Below are 18,562 nucleotides of genomic sequence, written 5' to 3'. Positions count from 1 at the left end.
CTCCGTTCATCTTTCCCTCGATCCTAACTAGTCTCCCAGTCCCTGCCGCTGAAAAACATCCCCACAGCACGATGCCGCCGCCACCACCATGCTTCATCGTAGGGATGGTATTGGCCAAGTGATGAGCGGTGCCTGGTTTCCTCCAGAAGTGACTGTCAGAGTGACCATCAGGCTCTTGGTCACCTCCCTGACCAAGGCTCTTCTACGCCGATTGCTCAGTTTGGCCAGGCAGCTAGGAAGAGTCTTGGTGGTTCCAAACTTATTCCATTTAAGAATGATGGGGCCCACCGTGTTATTGGGGACCTTCAATGCCGCATAAATGTTTTGGTACTCTTCCCCAGATCTGTGCCTTGACACAATCCTGTCTCGGCTTGGTTTTTACTTATATAGATCCTAATATAGACAAGTGTGCGCCTTTCCAAATCATGTCCAGTGAAATGAATTTACCACAGGTGAACTCCAATCATGTTGTAGAAACATCTCAAGGATGATCAATGGAAACGGGATGCACCTGAGCTAAATTTCGAGAGGCTCAAAGTAAAGGGACTGAAAACGTATGTAAATAAGCTATTTCTGTTTTTATTTTTTAATATATTTGCAAAACTATTTAAAAAAAAAACTTTTTGCTTTGTCATTATGGGGTATTGTGTGTAGATGAGGGAAAACAAAATTTCATCAATTTTAAAATAAGGCTGCAACATAACAAAATGTGGAAAAAGTGAAAGGGTCTGAATACTTTCCGTATGCACTGTATATACAGTGTGAGTTCTCAATGTACACTGAGTATACCAAACATTAGGAACACCTTCCTAATATTGAATTGCCCTCAGAACATCCTCAATTTGTCGGGGTCATGGACTCTACAAGGTGTCAAAAGCGTTCCACAGGGATGCTGGCCCATGTTCACTCCAATGCTTCCTACAGTTGTGTCAAGTTGGCTGGATGTCCTTTGGGTAGTGGACCATTATTGATACACATGGGAAACTGTTGAACGTGAAAAACCCAGCAGCAGTGCAGTTCTTGGCACAAACCGGTGTTCCTGGCACCTACTACCTTACCCCGTTCAAAGGCACTTAAATCTTTTGTCTTGCCCATTAACCCTCTGAATGGCTCACATACACCATCCATGTCTTTAACCTGTCTCCTCCCCTTCATCAACACTGATTGCAGTGGATTTAACAAGTGACATCAATACGGGATCATAGCATTCACCTGGATTCACCTGATCAGTCTATGTCATGGAAAGACCATGTGTTCTTAATGTTTTGTATACTCATTGTATATCCAAGTATTGGTGTTTGGTCATGCATTCATACAGTTCATGCATAAAACAATGAACTTAGAAGCCTCCGTTAAATGCGGTGCCACAAATCAGTGGAGGCTGGTGTCTTGGAAAAATTGAGGAGGATGGAAGACACGTTACAGATGCAGACTGCATGGAGACAACAAACTGTGTTTAAAAGTCAGCCTAATCAGCCTAATTATTGTAACCTAAGCATTTAATAAAGACATTTATAGTACAATATTGTTGTGAATAAGAGGGCTACTTACACAGTGTTGGGAAGGGATCACAGCAGTGATTTAATGAGGGTATGAGGCATGAGTTGAGGCTTGGTTTCAGTGCAGGACAGGCCCATCATGGAAAGGGGGATACCTAGTCAGTTGTCCAACTGAATGTATTCAACTGGAATGTGTCTTCCACATTTAACCCAACCCGTCTGAATCAGGGAGGTGCGGGGGGCTGCCTTAATCAACATCCACGTCTTCGGGGAACAGTGGATTAACTGCATTGCTCAGGCAGAACAACAGATTTTTACCTTGTCAGCTCGGGGATTGAGTTTGTCCAAGCAAGGAGGTTAATCATTGATGTATAATAATATGATTGTGTACGTGATTGACTCTACATACAGTAATGACACAAAATGTACAGGTCTGCTCTCAGTGCTTGGAGTGGAAACATTCAATGTGCCAGTGGATGAGAGAGCACATGAGACGTGGCTTCAGTTAATGTCAGGAGAGAGTTGACCGTGGTAGTGGAGTGGAAAGGTCATCACCTCTTAGTCAGGGAACAGGAGGGGACTTGTAAATACAAATACCAGATACATTATAGGTGTGTGCAACAAGTTAAACTCTGACATCTCAGAATTCACAAAGTCGAACACAGACTGCGCATCTCGCTCACTTGACACATCAAAGTATCCCAAGAAACGTTCCTGAATAAAGCCCTGATCATCTACATACCTGACGATAACTGACAACTGCAAGCAGACTGGTGGCACAATAGAGGTGGGGAGTTCTTCCTCATCTTGTAACCTAACCAGGAAAATTCCAGACCCTATAGGGGATGACAGATTAACCAGGTGTAAAAATGTTTTATACGGGCTATAGGACCAGTTTTTCAGATCACATGGTTTAAAAAAAACTCCTGATCCTGGGGAGGATGAAAACCCTGTCAAACTGCAGCAAACTGATACATTTAGACTAGACTAATAGGGGAGTTTCCTCTACCCAGACAGGAAGACTACAACAGATGGATAGTAGAACTCAGAGGCTGCTTTATGCATGTTTCCACCATGCAGGCCTATGCAACTGTAGGCCTAATTAAACATTTACTCACAATCTATGTCGTCAATATTATGTTGATTGATTAATTCCAGTTAATAATTGTCTATTGAAAAGGTATAGGCAGTCAAGCCAGCCCAAGTTAGATTTATAAACCAAATTTGATCACATTCACATTTTCTCCTGACAAACAAATAGACTATAAATACGTAACGTTACAAATTTGTTTACCCTGACCAGATGGACAGGGCACGTATGCTGTATGCAGCTTCTATTATTAGTGGCCTAAAGTTGATCAGACTGAAAAATCGTCTCGTTTTCATCCCGTACAGCATGTCAGATCTCTGGTGTTTAGGTCTAGCATAGGCTGCTGCAACATTTATGTAAAGAGTTTTTTCTTGTGTCTGTTCGGAGTCAAGCTCTCTTTTTAATCTCACTTTTAAAGGATGATGTGATGGAAGTGATCAAATCATTCTGAATTGATTTCGGCGACCCAGAGAAGAACTTCCATATGCTCAGCATGTAAAGCACCGTAATGAGCAATTACCTCTGCAAGCTCCTGGTAGTTGCCCTTTTTATCTGAACTTTCCCTGTCATCGTGCCCTTCAGTAAAAGCCAACTCTTGCCGATAAGCTGCTTGTGACCTTGTTTCTTCTTACCTTCTTGTTGTTGTTGTGCAGTTTGAATATGCAAACGTTCGTCCATTTTCCAAGGAGCTTAAATCTGATCAAATCAAATGTTATTGGTCACATACACGTGTTTAGCAGATGTTATTGCGAGTGTATCGAAAGGCTTGTGCGTCTAGTTTCGACAGTGCAGCAATATCTAACAAGTAATATCTAACAATTTCACAACAAATACATAATACACACAAATCTAAGTAAAGGAATGGAATATGAATATATAAGTATGTGGATGAACAATGTCAGAGCGGCATAGACTAAGATACAGTAGAATAGTATAGAATACAGTATATACATATGCGATGAGGAATGCAAGATATGTAAACATTATTGAAGTGACTAGTGATCCATTTATTAAAGTGGCCAATGATTTCAAGTCTGTATGTAGGCAGTAGCCTCTCTGTGCTAGTGATGGCTATTAAACAGTCTGATGGCCTTGAGATAGAAATGAAAAGGGTTCTTCAACAATTAATCCACAACATTGTTGTTGGCATTAGCTAGCCATTCTGGCTGAGAAAACTGCACTCTGGTAGATAGCTACTTGAAACTAAAGTCAGTTCAATTTATTTCAATTTGGGGCCTCCCGAGTGGCACAGTGGTCTAAGTAGCTGTGAGAGAGAGATCCTGGTTCAAGCTCAGGCTCTGTCGCAGCTGACCGTGACAGGGAGACCTATGGGGTGCCGCACAATTGGCCCAGTGTCGTCCGGGTTAGGGGAGGGTTTGGCCGGCAGGGATGTTCTTGTCCCATCGCGCTCTAACAACTCCTGTGGCAGGCTGGGCGCAATGCACGCTGACACGGTCGGCAGGTGTATGGGGTTTCCTCCGACACATTTGTGCGGCTGACATTATAAGCGGACGTTATGTCAAGAAGCGGAGCGGCTGGGTTGTGTTTCCGAGTACGCACCGCTCTTGACCTTCGCCTCTCCCCGGAGTCCGTACTGGAGTTGCAGTGATGGGACAAGACTGTAACTACCAATTGGATACCACGGAATTGGGGAGAAAAAGGGGAAAACATTTTTTTTCTTCAATTTGCCTTCCTAACTCCACACAAAAATGAAGTTCTAAAACCAATTAAATATAATATAATCTACCTCCTCCGTCTCCTGTAGTTTGAAGAAGCTCATTTGAATTGAATGATATACTAAAAATGCTCAACTAATGCTTCACTCTCAATCTGCATCCAACATGTCACCAACTCACCAAGCTTCTCAACACACAGAACCCCCAAAATGCTCTGTGACACAACCCCAATACACCACACTAGGTTCGTTCTCTGAACCTAATCCTATGATTGGATGGACAACATGTCAGTTCATATTGCAAAGGCTATGATTGGTTGGAGGACGTCCTCCGGAAGTGGTCATAATTACCATGTCGGTCAAAATGGAAGTAGCCTCCTAGGTTTTGTATTGAAGTCAATGTAGCCGGAAGAGGATGGGAAATAGCTGTCCTCTGGCTGCACAATGGTGCTAGCGAAACATTTTTTTTTATCAGGTATTTGGTGATGTGAATATATTTTGTGTAGTTTTATCGAAAAAAGAGAACTTTTTTAATGTTTCATTATTTAACACTGAGTAACTCACTGAGTAGGATGGTCCTCCCCTTCTTGCTCTGAGGAGCCTCCACTGACATAAATGGATCAAGTTTACCTGTAACTTGAAAACAATGACACCAGATGCTTGTAACCAAGCATCTGCTTAGAAAACAAGAGAGATTAGATTACCTGGACCTCTCATTTATAATGCCTTAATCTTGTTTTTCCACCTTAGTTGGCTTGCCTATGACAACCCTGGTTTCCATGGGAACTATGCGATTATGGAAGCAGGTGGCTCCCCAACACCTGGCGCTGGTCATCCCCAGGTCGCCGCTGTGAGGTCACTGAGACCCCTCAGAATGGTAAGGTTTGACCAAGGTGACATCACTCCGAGTCATCTGACATTGCTTCGCTGTGGTCGGGTTTGGGCTCAATTCCACTTCAATGCTATCCATGCAGGAAAGGAATTTATATTTGATTTTGAAATTGGCACCGTTTTAGCCGATAAAATTAGCCCATAGGATTTCTTCAATGTAATAGGCTATGTTTCAATGTCTCTCAGAAGTATAAAGTGCCTTCAGAAAGTATTCACTCCTGCTGACCTTTTCCACATTTTGTTGTGTTAGAACCTGAATTTAAAAAGGATCAAATTGATATTTTGTGTCACTGGCCTACCTCATAAAAATGAAAAGCTGAAATGTCCTGAGTCAATAAGTATTCAAGTATGACAAGCCTAAATAAGTTCAGGAGTAAAATCCTGCTTAACAAGTCACATAATAAATTGCATGGACTCACTCTGTGTGCAATAATAGTGTTTAATATGATTTTTTAGTGACTAAATCAAATCAAAATCAAATGTATTTATATAGCCCTTTGTACATCACCTAATATCTCAAAGTGCTGTACAGAAACTCAGCCTAAAACCCCAAACAGCAAGCAATGCAGGTATAGAAGCACGGTGGCTAGGAAAAACTCCCTAGAATAGCCAAAACCTAGGAAGAAACCTAGAGAGGAACCAGGCTATGAGGGGTGGCCAGTCCTCTTCTGGCTGTGCCAGGTGGAGATTATAACAGAACATGACCAAGATGTTCAAATGTTCATAAATGACCAGCATGGTCAAATAATAATAATCACAGTAGTTGTCGAGGGTGCAGAAAGTCAGCACCTCAGGAGTAAATGTCAGTTGGCTTTTCATAGCCGATCATTAAGAGTATCTCTACCACTCTTGCTGTCTCTAGAGAGTTGAAAACAGCAGTCCGACTACCTCATGTCTGTACTGCACACATACAATTATCTGTCAGGTCCCTCAGTTGAGCAGTAAATTTCAAACACAGATTCAACCACAAAGACTAGGAAGGTTTTCCAATGCCTCACAAAGAAAGGCACCTGTCTGCTTTAAAAAAGCATTGAATATCCCTTTGAGCATGGTGAAGTTATTAATTACACTTTGGATGATGTATCTATATGCCCAGTCACTGCAACGGTACAGGCATCCTTCCTAACTCAGTTGCTGCAGAGGAAGGCAAACATCCAGGGATTTTACCATGAGGCCAAGAATGACTTTAAAACAGTTTGCAATGAACACGAGGGGAGACAGGGAGCTGGCTTCAAGCGCAGGGCGCAGCAGGTGCTTATTGCAAAGGACCACAGGAGGAGGCAGGTAGCTGGGTCCAAAAGGGCAACAGTACAGGCAGGGAAAAGGCTAGTAACGTAGTCCGGGAGATCAGGCAATAGGTACAGTTGAAGTTTACATACACTTAGGTTGGAGTCATTAAAACTTGTTTTTTAACCACTCCACAAATGTCTTGTTAATGGCTGCAGGGGCAGTATTGAGTAGCTTGGATGAAAAGGTGCCCAGAGAAAACTGCCTGCTCCTCAGTCCCAGTTGCTAATATTTGCATATTATTATTATTATTATTATTGGATAGAAAACACTCTGAAGTTTCTAAAACTGTTTGAATGATGTCTGTGAGTATAACAGAACTCGTATGGCAGGCAAAGACCTGAGAAGAGATCCAAACAGGAAGTGGGAAATCTGAGGTTGGTCGATTTTCAACCCAGCCCCTATTGAATACACAGTGGGATATTGGTTATGTTGCAATTGGCTCAGAACAGGGAAGCACGGCTGGGCCTTGGATGTACACCAAGAGCAAACATTAATAATATGCATGTCAATCTCTCCTGGCTCAAAGTGGAGGAGAGATTGACTTCATCACTACTTGTATTTGTGAGAGGTATTGACATGCTAAATGCACCAAGCTGTCTGTTTGAACTACTGGCACACGGCTCAGACACCCATGCATACCCCACAAGACATGCCACCAGAAGTCTCTTCACAGTCCCCAAGTCCAGAACAGACTATGGGAGGCATACAGTACTACATAGAGCCATTAATACATGGAACTCAATTCCACATCAAGTAACTGATGCAAGCAGTAGAATCAGATTTTTATTTGTATTGATAAAAATACACCTTATGTAATAGCGGGGACTGTGAAGCGACACAAGCACAGGCACATGCATACACACACAATAACATACACACTATACACACACGTACACGTGGATTTTGTGTTGCAGATATGTGGTAGAGTAATGGCCTGAGGGCACACACTTAATGTTTTGTGAAATATTTTGTGAATGTATTGTAATGTTTTTAAAATTGTATAAACTGCCTTAAGGCAGCAGCTAATTGGGATCCATAATAAATACAAATATACACTGGAGTTGCTTGCCAAGACGACATTGAATGTTTCTGAGTCACCTAGTTACAGTTTTGAAAAATCTATGGCAAGACTTGAAAATGGCTATTTAGCAATGATCAACAACCAATTTGGCACAGCATGAAGAATGTTTTTAAGAATAATTTGCAAATATTGTACAATCCAGGTGTGGAAAGCTCTTAGAGACTTACCCAGAAGGACTGTAAAGCTGTAATCACTGCCAAAGGAGATTCTAACATGTATTGACTCATGGGGTGTAAATACTTATGTAAATTATGTCTCTGAATTTAATTTTCAATACATTTGCAATCATTGCTGAAAACATGTTTTCACTTTGTCAGTATGGGCTATTATGTGTAGATTGGTGAGAGAATTTAAAAAAAAATCAATTTTGAATTCAGGCTGTAACACAACAAAATGTGGATTACGTCAAGGGGGTGTGATTACTTTCTGTAGGCACTTGCAAAGGTATTCAGACCCTTTGGATTTCATCACATATTATTGTGTTACAAAGTGGGATTAAAATTGATTTGTCAACAATCTACTCAAAATATTATGTCATAGTGGAAGAAAAATTATTATATTTTTTAAATATGAATAAACATCAAATAACTAACATATATTGGTTGCATAAGTATTCAGCTCCCTGATTCAATACGTGGTAGAAACACATTTTACATCTATTACGGCTGTGAGTCTCTTGGGTAAGTGTATGACTATTATTCTTTTCAAAATTCTTCAAGCTCTGTAAAGATGTTTGGGATTATTGCTAGAGAGCAATTTCCATGTCTTGCCATAGATCTTCAAGCAGATCTAAGTCAACTGCAACATGTCCACTCAGGAACATTCACTGTCTTCTTGGTAAGAAACTCCGGTGTATATTTGACCTTGTGTTGTGGGTTATTGTCCTGCTGAAAGGTGAATTTCTCTCTTAGTCTCTTGTGTAAAGTAGACTGAATAAGTTTTTATTCTAGGATTTTTCCTGTGCTTAGTTCCATCCCATTTATTTTTATCCTGAAAAACTCTCCAGTATTTGCCGATGTCAAGCAAACTCTTACCATTATACAGCCACCACCATGCTTGAAAATAAAGAAGCAGTTACTCAGTCATGTGTTGTGTGGGATTTGCCCCAAACATAAGGCTTTGCATTTAGGACCAAAATTGTAATCCTTCGTTTTTTTGTAGTATTACTGTAGTTCCTTCTTGCATACAAGATGCATGTTTTGGAATATTTGTATTCTGTATATTTGTATTCTTCTTTTCACTGTCATTTAAGTCATTATTGTGGAGTCACTACCATGTTGTAAATCCATCCTCAGTGTTCTCCCATCATAGCCATTGAACTCTGTAGCTGTTTTAAAATCACCAATGGCCTCATCGTATCATCTCTGAGCAGTTTCATTCCTGTCCTGCAGCCCAATTCTGAATAACGACTGTATCTTTGATTTGTCTGGGGGGTTTAATACATAATCCACCGCATAATTATTAACTTGACAATGCTTCAAAGATATTCAATATCTGATTTGTTATTGTTACCCATCTGCCAATCACTGCCCTTATTTATTAGGGTTTCGAAAAGCTCCCTGGTCTTTGTAGTTGAATCTGTTTGAAATTCAATACTTGACTGGAGGGACTTACAGATGTTGTATGTATGGGGGACAGAGGAAGGGTTAGTCATTCAAAAACAATTTCAACCCCTAATATTTCACACAGAGTGAGTCCATTTAACTTATTATTTGATTTGTTAAGCCACATTTTCCTCCTGAGCTAATTTAGCCGTGCCTAAACAAAGGGCTGAATATTTATGCAACGACTATATTTTAGTTAAAAATGTTGAGTATTTTTTCAACATGAGTATTTTGTGTGTGTAGATTGTTGACCAAAGAAAATAGTAAATCAATTTTAATCCCACTGTAACACAATAAAATGTGAATAAATCCAAGGGGTCTGAATACTTTTCAAAGGCACTGTATATGACTGAGCATTGTTCTCATCAAGGTTAGGTTTCATTGTGTTCTGTGTCTCTCTGATAGAGTGGACTCAGAGTGAGGAGACCTCTGGATCCTAAGGTAAGCAAGACATTATCGATAGTGAAAGTACATCATAAACCCCTATACCCTGCAGTTAAATAATCACATCACTTTGCCCGACGATGACGATGAATTATAATGATCATTGAAGTAAATTAATTAAAAAAGTACCTGAGATATAGTTTTGGGTTTTAATAGCTGTTGGTGTTCGAGCAGCCCCACTTCCAGGGGCGGAGCGGAGAGCTGGGAGGCCACACCCCCAGTCTGGGAGCTGTGGCTGGGCTGAAGGGGGCATTGTCGCTACGGGTCATTGGTGGAGTGTGAGTCCAAGCTACATACTTGATTTAAGGTTTTTATAAGGTGTGTCTTTCTGCTGAAAACAGTTTCACAATCTGCTGGTCATATGATTACTCTGAAAAGCTACCTCTCCTGTAGTTTACTGTCATATAGAGCAAATATAGCTCACCTCCCTGTGCAAACATGAGCCATGCAGAACTGGAGGTAAGTGTGCGTTCATATGGAAGTGTGCGCGTGTGCATGCTTTGGTGTGTTACAGGGAGGGATAACATTTCAATTGGAACATCTCAAAAACCCCAAACATCACGATCAACCAAACAATAAAGATATCACTGTTTTTTGTCCAAGGCATTCCTTTGCAGTAACTCAAGTGGAATATCCACCTCTAAGACACTGTTATCAACTTCACTGTATCATTGACACCCAGGCTCCTATTCAAGCTGTGTGCATGGAAGTATTTAGCTGTGGTTTGACCTGTGACCTCTGTGTTTGACAGATGGGTGGGCTACACTGGAGAGGACTACACAGGGTGGCAGTATTTACTGGAGGAGGGAGAATACAGTGACTGCGCAGATCTGGGTGGAGCCGATCACCCTCTGCTGCTCTCCTTCCGCTTCTTACAGGCAGTAAGTTACAGGGTTTTAATGATATGGTTATTTACAGTTTAACATGTATTCAGTATATGTGGCCTATGTGGGAATGTGTACCTGTGCAAAGCCAATCCTGGAAGCCGATGCTTGATTTGAAAGAATGAGGGAAGTCAATTAAATGTGTTGGGCAGGGTTTCCGTTAGGAAAATGTGGCTCCGGACATTTGACCGGAAGCATTTTAATTTACCGGACATTTAAGAAATATTACAGAACCCATATATCTAACCTCAATAGGGCTTCCACCGACTGCTTGGAATGACAGAAATCACATTTAGTTTATGGTAATTCATCTTAACAGAACATGCAACCCCAGGATGCAACAGTGTGCGTCCTTACCAAATTTAGAATAACTGTCTGCGTTTACTTTTCCTCAGACAACAAGAGGAGTAATTTTTTTATTTATTTGACCTTTATTTAACCAGGCAAGTCAGTTAAGAACAAATTCTTATTTTCAATGACGGCCTAGGAACAGTGGGTTAACTGCCTGTTCAGGGGAAGAACGACAGATTTAGTACCTTGTCAGCTCGGGGGTTTGAACTTGCAACCTTCCGGTTCCTAGTCCAACTCTCTAACCACTAGGCTACCGTGCCTGAACAGTAAAATCAGTAGTAAATGTCAATCACCATAGTAGAAAAGCTGTGTGCATTGCTGCCCTTATCATGTGAATAAATAAAATGTTATCAACATTTTAAGCTAAACGTTCTGATCTGTTTCATGAGCCTCATTGCTTTATTGATTTTTTCAGGATGTAGCCTGTAGACCTGTAGGAATTTGGGCTCTAACATCCCACAACTGTCCCAGAGTCTGTTTGGAATAGGCTATAGGCTATTGATTTCCTCACACAGAACGACAAGCTGACCAATAGAATAGAGTAATCATATGACCAGCAGATTGTGAAACTGTTTTACCTATTCTATTGGTCAGCTTGTCGTTCTGTGTGAGGAAATCAATAGCCTATAGACAGACAGACAGACAGACAGACAGACAGACAGACAGACAGACAGACAGACAGACAGACAGACAGACAGACAGACAGACAGACAGACAGACAGACAGACAGACAGACACACAGACAGACAGACAGACACACAGACACACACACACACACACACACACACACACACACACACACACACACACACACACACACACACACATACACACACACACACATACATACATACATACATACATACATACATACATACACACACACACACACACACACACACACACACTTCCATCTCACCTCACAGGGTTCCCAACCCATGTCCCCAGTTATTGCCAGTATAGGTGCAAACTTGTGCATACCACAAAAAAAATAGTGAAATGCTCTGTACATACATGGACATACATTTACATACATACATACATACACCTTCCATCTCACCTCACAGGGTTCCCAACCCATGTCCCCAGTTATTGCCAGTATAGGTGCAAACTTGTGCATACCTAAAAAAAAATAGTGAAATGCTCTGTTATGGACGTTTTTGAGATACTTCTTAGCACCCCACACTCCTGCTGAATAGTCCAGAACAGGACACACGTCTGATGCAGTGTGGAAGAAGTAGAATAACCAATATCTTTGAGTGTTTTTGTTTTTCCTATAACTCCCCCAAGAGCTCTACTTACTTGAGTCGGCCAGGGCAGATGTGTGCCGTATAGAAAGGTCATGTGTTCATAAAAATAAAAAACTGTTGAGAAATAAAAAATAGTAGCTCTTTTTTTAAATGTGTTTCACTCTAGCAGCAACCAACCACTGTTTGATGAGCTGAATCAGCTGCTCTAGTGCTACATTGACTGGTATTTAAATAAATGAATAGGCCAAAATGCATTATTTCGCAATGGGATTATAATTTTCTGGGGACAATTGGCTAGTGCCAATTTTTTAATCGGCTTTTCATTGATTTATTTTTCAGCTTTTGGCTATTACAGGCTAAAGGAAACCCTGGTGTTGGGGTTGTGTGTGTGTGTGTGTGTGTGTGTGTGTGTGTGTGTGTGTGTGTGTGTGTGTGTGTGTGTGTGTGTGTGTGTGTGTGTGTGTGTGTGTGTGTGTGTGTGTGTGTGTGTGTGTGTGTGTGTGTGTGTGTGTGTGTGTGTGCGTGTGTGCGTGCGTGCGTGCGTGCGTGCGTGCGTTTTCCAACCCTCAATGTCATGGGCATTTGTCTGAAACCAGGCCAAATTCTTTAAATTGGCCATTTGTGTGTCCCAGTTTGTCAGGCATCAAACCTCTAGTCCACTCACTTTCAATCACCTCACCACTGAACAGTGGCTAAGTGTCTATTTTAGCCTCCAAGTATCAGTCAGAAGCGCTAGCTAGTAGAAGCACTCTTACAGCTAACTCCTGGCTAGGATAGGCAAGGCTGTGCTCCTAATGGGATTAAACAGGTAGAGAAATTGCTTGCTGTTTTATCATATGGCAGGTTAATTAGCATTCCAGTTCCCTCTACTCGTGCCCTGTGGCTGTTAGCGGCACCACTCTTTTGATCAACTCTACACCAACGTGTAGTCGCCAGCAGCCATTTTGTAAAGCTCCCACTATGTGTTTGCAGCAGCTATGTAAATGCAGTTTGTAGAGTTTTTCAGTTTGAGGCTACTTGAACATGAACAGTTGTGTATGTTTATATACATTTAACCAGCCCACATTTCTTCATATTAACTCTGTTTAAACACGAGGCTATGTCAGTGTAAAAGTTGTTGCAGCTACTTTATAAAGCAGTTTTACTCGTTGAGCTCTTCTGCATGTTTCCCATTGCCAGGACTTCATAGAGCCCTCAGTGTCACTGCAGGAGGAAACTGGCTGTCCTGGAGACGGGGGGAGGAACATTTTGGATCTGGACATCCCTGATCTGGAGAAAGCTGGAGCCACAGAGAAGACCACTGCCATCTCTGTGAAGAGTGGAGTGTGAGTATCAATCAGGTGACCAAGGTTGAGGTCAATTCAGGAAATGCATTGAAATTATGTTTTCGTCTTGAATTTAAATGGAATTGACCCCGATGCTGCAGATTGTTGTTGTGAAATTGTTAGGTTAGATTACTCGTTGGTTATTACTGCATTGTCGGAACTTGAAGCACAAGCATTTCGCTACACTTGCATTAACATCTGCTAACCGTGTGTATGCGACAAATACAATTTGATTTGATTTGAGAATACAATAACATCTCAATCAATGTGCATCCCAACAATCTAAAGTTCACATAGTTTCGTATGACTTTGTCATTCACTACTCACTGTGCCTCTGGTGCTGATGGTCTCTGGGCTTTGCTGGGTTTTAGATGGGTGGCGTATAGCGAGCGATGCTTCAGCGGAGAGCAGTGCATACTGGAGAAAGGCAAACATCCTGCCACTCTGCACTGGGGTGGCAACTATGGAGCAGCTAAGTCTATCAGACCCATACGATTGGTGAGCTCTGTTTCATAACCTATTAGAGGAATAGATCTACATATTTGTATTTGTACAAATAGGACTGTCATAAGAGTGACAAAGGAGTGACATATGCGGATGATATCCCTCCTATGTCTCTCCAATGTAGCTCTGTGGCACAATGAAAAACATACACTGAGTGTACAAAACATTAGGAACACCTTCCTAATATCGAGTTGCACCCCTTTTTGCTCTCAGAACAGCCTCAATTCGTCGGAGCATGGACTCTACAAGGTGTCCAAAGCATTTCCATAGGGATGCAGGCTCATGTTGACTTCAATGCTTCCCACAGTTGTCAAGTTGGCTGGATGTCCTTTAGGTGGTGGACCATTCTTGATACACATGGGAAACTGTTGAGCATGAAAAACCCAGCAGCATTGCAGTTCTTGACACACTCAAAACATGCTTTGTACATTCAGTGTATGCTATAGATCTTGGAAAATATGACTTGGAAAATATGTCAAGAAGTCTTTTTAAAATTATTGCAGGAACTTTGTGGCACCGGAGAACCAAAGGTCTTGGTATGTATATGGAATTCCACCACATTATTTTCACCTGTCAAAAGACTAGTGAAAGGGGCATTTTTTTTGTAATTAGTTTCAGCTGTGAAGTGTGTACTGAGTTGTGCTTTTGTGTCTCCAGCTGCGGGCCTACAGCCAGCCCCACTACGGGGGAGTGAGTGAGGAGTACGAGGGGGAGGCAGGACACTGTGGATCTCCCTCCCCCATGTCCTTCAGAGTCATCAGGGGAAAGTGAGTACTAGAGGACTATCTACCACTGTACTATTGGATCTGTACTGATCCAAGAGGTGGAGTTATGTCCCCTCTTACTATGTAAAACGCTTTGAGCACTGTAAAAGTGCTATATTAATCCAATAAATTATTATTATGGGACAATGCAAATTTGAACTTCACAATTTCCCTTATAGGTTGTTGCTTATTAAGGCTTGTCAGTAGCCTGCTGTAGGCATGCCACAATGTATCTTTCACTGTAGTTGCCATATGAACACGTGTCTGTGATGCTTATTTATGTCTAAATCACACTTACTGCTCTTCCTGCCCCTTTCCAGCTGGCTGCTCTTTGATGAGGATGGTTACTATGGAAACCAGTATGTCCTGGGAGAGGGTCTTTATCCTGACCTCATTTCCTGTGGCTGTGTGGACACTTCTGTCAAATCACTGAGGCCCATTCCCTATGTGAGTGTACCTGGCATGACCCCAGCCCATTTACTGCTAGCTTTATGTAGCACAACAAGCTAGATGAAACACGTGAGCACACATGCAGTTTAACCATATTATATGCCATGATAAATAGATTAAGGTAGATTCCGTTCATCCACCATTGCAGTTCATTGCAGTGCCATTAATGACAACCTATTCCCCATAATGCACTACCTTTGACCAGAGACAAGTACTGCTGGCCAAAAGCAGTGGACTGCTTTACGAATATATGTCTTTTTTATATTTTGCCCTAATATAGTTCAATACAGGCACTTTGAAAAAGGATAGAACGTATGTACAGTACATCCAATGGCATTCTCATCTAAGATGGCTGCTCTCCCTCCCTGTTGTGTCTATAGAGTTTCTCCGACCCGTCCATCAGCCTGTTCTCCCTGGATTACTTAGAGGGCCCGAAGATGGTTGCCGTAACACCCACAGAGCAGATGAAGGACTTCTTCACTCAGTCTCTGCGGGTTGACAGTGGACTGTGAGTAGAGAGAGAGCCTGCCATCTCCTATGTCACTAAACAGCCAACATTACTGCCAGACACTATACAGTACATAGAGAAGGAACACAGTTTCCTGTGTCATGTTCAGTAAGAAAACAAGTGAAACAGGGAGGTACTACCCAAACCTGTTTCAAGACGTTTCTCTACGTTGTGCACAAATGAATGTGTCTTTGGCAGGTGGGTGGTGTATGAATATAGTCACTATAAGGGCCGTCAGATGCTGCTGCAGCCAGGGGAGCTTCCTGTGTGGGGAGAGCACAGCGGCTGGGACACCATTGCCTCCTTACGGCCCCTCAAACAGGTACAATACACACACAAAACTGACATTTGAGTCGCTCTCATCAAAGTGTCCTTTGGTACTGCATAAGATTCAACTGACTAGTTTAAGCCCGGGTGTACACTACACGATTTTGGCCCCGATTTAGCTGTCCCAGACAAGTTTTTGAGATCAGAAACAAAAATCCCCATGTCGTTGTCTACTCGGGGAGCACGGCCGTCACCGACGCTCATTTAATGTGAGCGGGTCAAAGACGCAATCTTAGGGCTATCGATCTCATCTTTGAGCAGAGTCCCAGACGTCCCGATATTACGTCCCTGCAATGCTCTTGCTGTGTGAGATGTGCAACGGCGCATCAGAGAAGGCAATGAGATGATGTTGTTTCGCATCACCCAGAATGTGTAGACTCTGGAGCAGGAGCAATGACTACTACTAGTATGTGTTTGTATTTGCTTTAACCAATGCAAAATGTCAAATCGTAACAACTCTGGTGTTCACAAGCGATGTTATCCAATTCAAAATGTTGGCTAGATATTTCAACTCTGTATTGCAAGCGAGAATATCTGACTGAATATTTATGAGGCTGCTTTGAGCCACAGCTCGTAGCTATGTTAAATCTAATCACATTGTTTTAGCGAGACAGAGAATCCTCACGACCAAGTCTTGAATGTGTGACCCCGTCTGTGCCACATCGTTTAGTGCACCACTATGTTGGCAACACAAAATAAACTACCTGCAAGACTGTTGTTTAATGTGAGAGGCTCAGCGATGTCAGGATTTTGAAAATCGTGTAGTGTCCAACCGGCTTTTCCTGTATGTTCACATTTCATTGGGGGTTATGCATGTGTCTGGTGGGGATGTAGTGTAAGTGTGTTAGGAGGTTGTGTGACTGGCACGGTATTATTATTTTATCTGTGTATGTGCATGCATGCTTGGGTGTGTGTTTTTAGAAGAGAGAGAGTATTGTACTCTTCTGCATGTAGGGTTGTTGTTGAATTATAGCATGCAGTCAACACACAGAAGCTCCATGCTTGGGACTTTGAGCCTGAAGCCTGCTGGGTCCTGATAAAACCCACTTCCCAGAAAGTTATTTATACCCTTTGAGAGACAGACAAGGCTTAGCACTGACGTGTGTGTGTGTGTGTGTGTGTGTGTGTGTGTGTGTGTGTGTGTGTGTGTGTGTGTGTGTGTGTGTGTGTGTGTGTGTGTGTGTGTGTGCGTGTGTGTGTGTGTGTGTGTGTGGCGGAGCACTACTCTCACCCTGTTTGTAGACAAGACAGACAGGATGTGAAAGGGGTCGTGGTGATTTACACCCGTTTCTCACTCACTGATTTGACTGAAGCCATATGCAGCTATATAAATTCTTGCACATATTCCATGATGTGGCATGGTTCACGTTTCCCATTGACCTCTATGAGTGCAGCACTCTCGTCTGTGCAGTATAACATGATACTAATGTGTCTGTTTCAAAATAGCTGGGTATACGGTATGACCGCCCAAGCCTAGTGCTATGTTACTGATGATTCAGTACCACAGTGCCTACAGAAAGTATTCATACCTCTTGACTTATTCCACATTTTGTTGTGTTAGTCTGAATTCAAAATGTATTAAATAGATGTTTTTCCTCTCCAATCTACATACAATACCCCATAATGGCAAAGTGAAAACATGTTTTTAGAATTTTTTGCAAATGTATTGACAATGCAATACATAAATATTTAATTTACGTAAGTTTTCACACCCCCTGAGTCAACACGTTATAATCGGACGACTGTACCTTTGTGGTGACTGAGTGTATTTGATACACCATCCAATGTGTAGTTAATGACTTCACCATGCTCAAAGCGGTAGTCAATTTCTGCTTCTTTTTTTTACCCATCTACCAATAGGTGCCCTTCTTTGCGATGCATTGGAAAACCTCCCTGATCTGTGGTTGAATCTGTGTTTGAAATTCACAGCTCGACTGAGGGACCTTACAGATAATGTATGTGTGTATCAAGGCACAAGGCGATACCCAAATGCAGATGGTTGGAGTCTTACAATGTTTATTAATTCGAAGGGGTAGGCAAGAGAATGCTCGTGGACAGCGAAAAAGGTCAAAACCAGATCAGAGTCCAGAAGGTACAGAGTGGCAGACAGGCTCGTGGTCAAGGCAGGCAGAATAGTCAGGCAGGCGGGTACAAAGTCCAGAGACAGGCAAGGGTCAAAACCAGGAGGACCAGAAAAAGAAAAAGGAGAATGCAAAAAGCAGGAGAACGGGAAAACCACTGGTTGACTTGGAAACATACAAGACGAACTGGCACAGAGAGACAGGAAACACAGGGATAAATACATTGTCACAGAGAGACAGGAAACACAGGGATAAGTACACTGGGAAAACAAGCAACACCCGGAGGGGGTGGAGACAATAACGAGGACAGGTGAAACTGATCAGGGTGTGACAGTGTGGGGTACAGAGATGATTGATATTGTCATTCAAAAATTACACTAAACACAATCATTGCACACAGAGTGAGTCCATGCAACTTATTATCTGACTTAAGCAAATTTTTACTCCTGAACTTATTTAGGCTTGACATAACAAAGAGGTTGAATACGTATTGACTCAAGACATTTCAGCTTTTTGTTTTTAATTCATTTGTAAAAATTTCGGA

General features: G+C 41.9%; 1 protein-coding gene across 1 annotated transcript in view; it reads left to right on the top strand.

The window, feature by feature from the left end:
• The window catches only part of LOC123998965 (beta/gamma crystallin domain-containing protein 3-like), a 34,724-nt gene that overhangs the window by 11,247 nt on the left and 4,915 nt on the right, over positions 1-18,562 (top strand). The window contains exons 6-16 of the mRNA XM_046304254.1: positions 5,015-5,141; positions 9,536-9,571; positions 9,731-9,852; positions 10,326-10,455; positions 13,239-13,384; positions 13,756-13,882; positions 14,392-14,424; positions 14,546-14,655; positions 14,973-15,099; positions 15,483-15,610; positions 15,809-15,932. Of these exons, the coding sequence (XP_046160210.1) occupies positions 5,015-5,141; positions 9,536-9,571; positions 9,731-9,852; positions 10,326-10,455; positions 13,239-13,384; positions 13,756-13,882; positions 14,392-14,424; positions 14,546-14,655; positions 14,973-15,099; positions 15,483-15,610; positions 15,809-15,932 (1,210 nt within the window). The remainder of the gene's footprint in view (positions 1-5,014; positions 5,142-9,535; positions 9,572-9,730; positions 9,853-10,325; positions 10,456-13,238; positions 13,385-13,755; positions 13,883-14,391; positions 14,425-14,545; positions 14,656-14,972; positions 15,100-15,482; positions 15,611-15,808; positions 15,933-18,562) is intronic.

The sequence above is a fragment of the Oncorhynchus gorbuscha genome, linkage group LG16, assembly GCF_021184085.1.
Source record: "Oncorhynchus gorbuscha isolate QuinsamMale2020 ecotype Even-year linkage group LG16, OgorEven_v1.0, whole genome shotgun sequence".
NCBI classification, from domain to species: domain Eukaryota; kingdom Metazoa; phylum Chordata; class Actinopteri; order Salmoniformes; family Salmonidae; genus Oncorhynchus; species Oncorhynchus gorbuscha.
The sequence above is the reverse complement of the archived record's forward strand: the minus strand, read 5'-3'. Positions and strand labels throughout refer to the sequence as shown.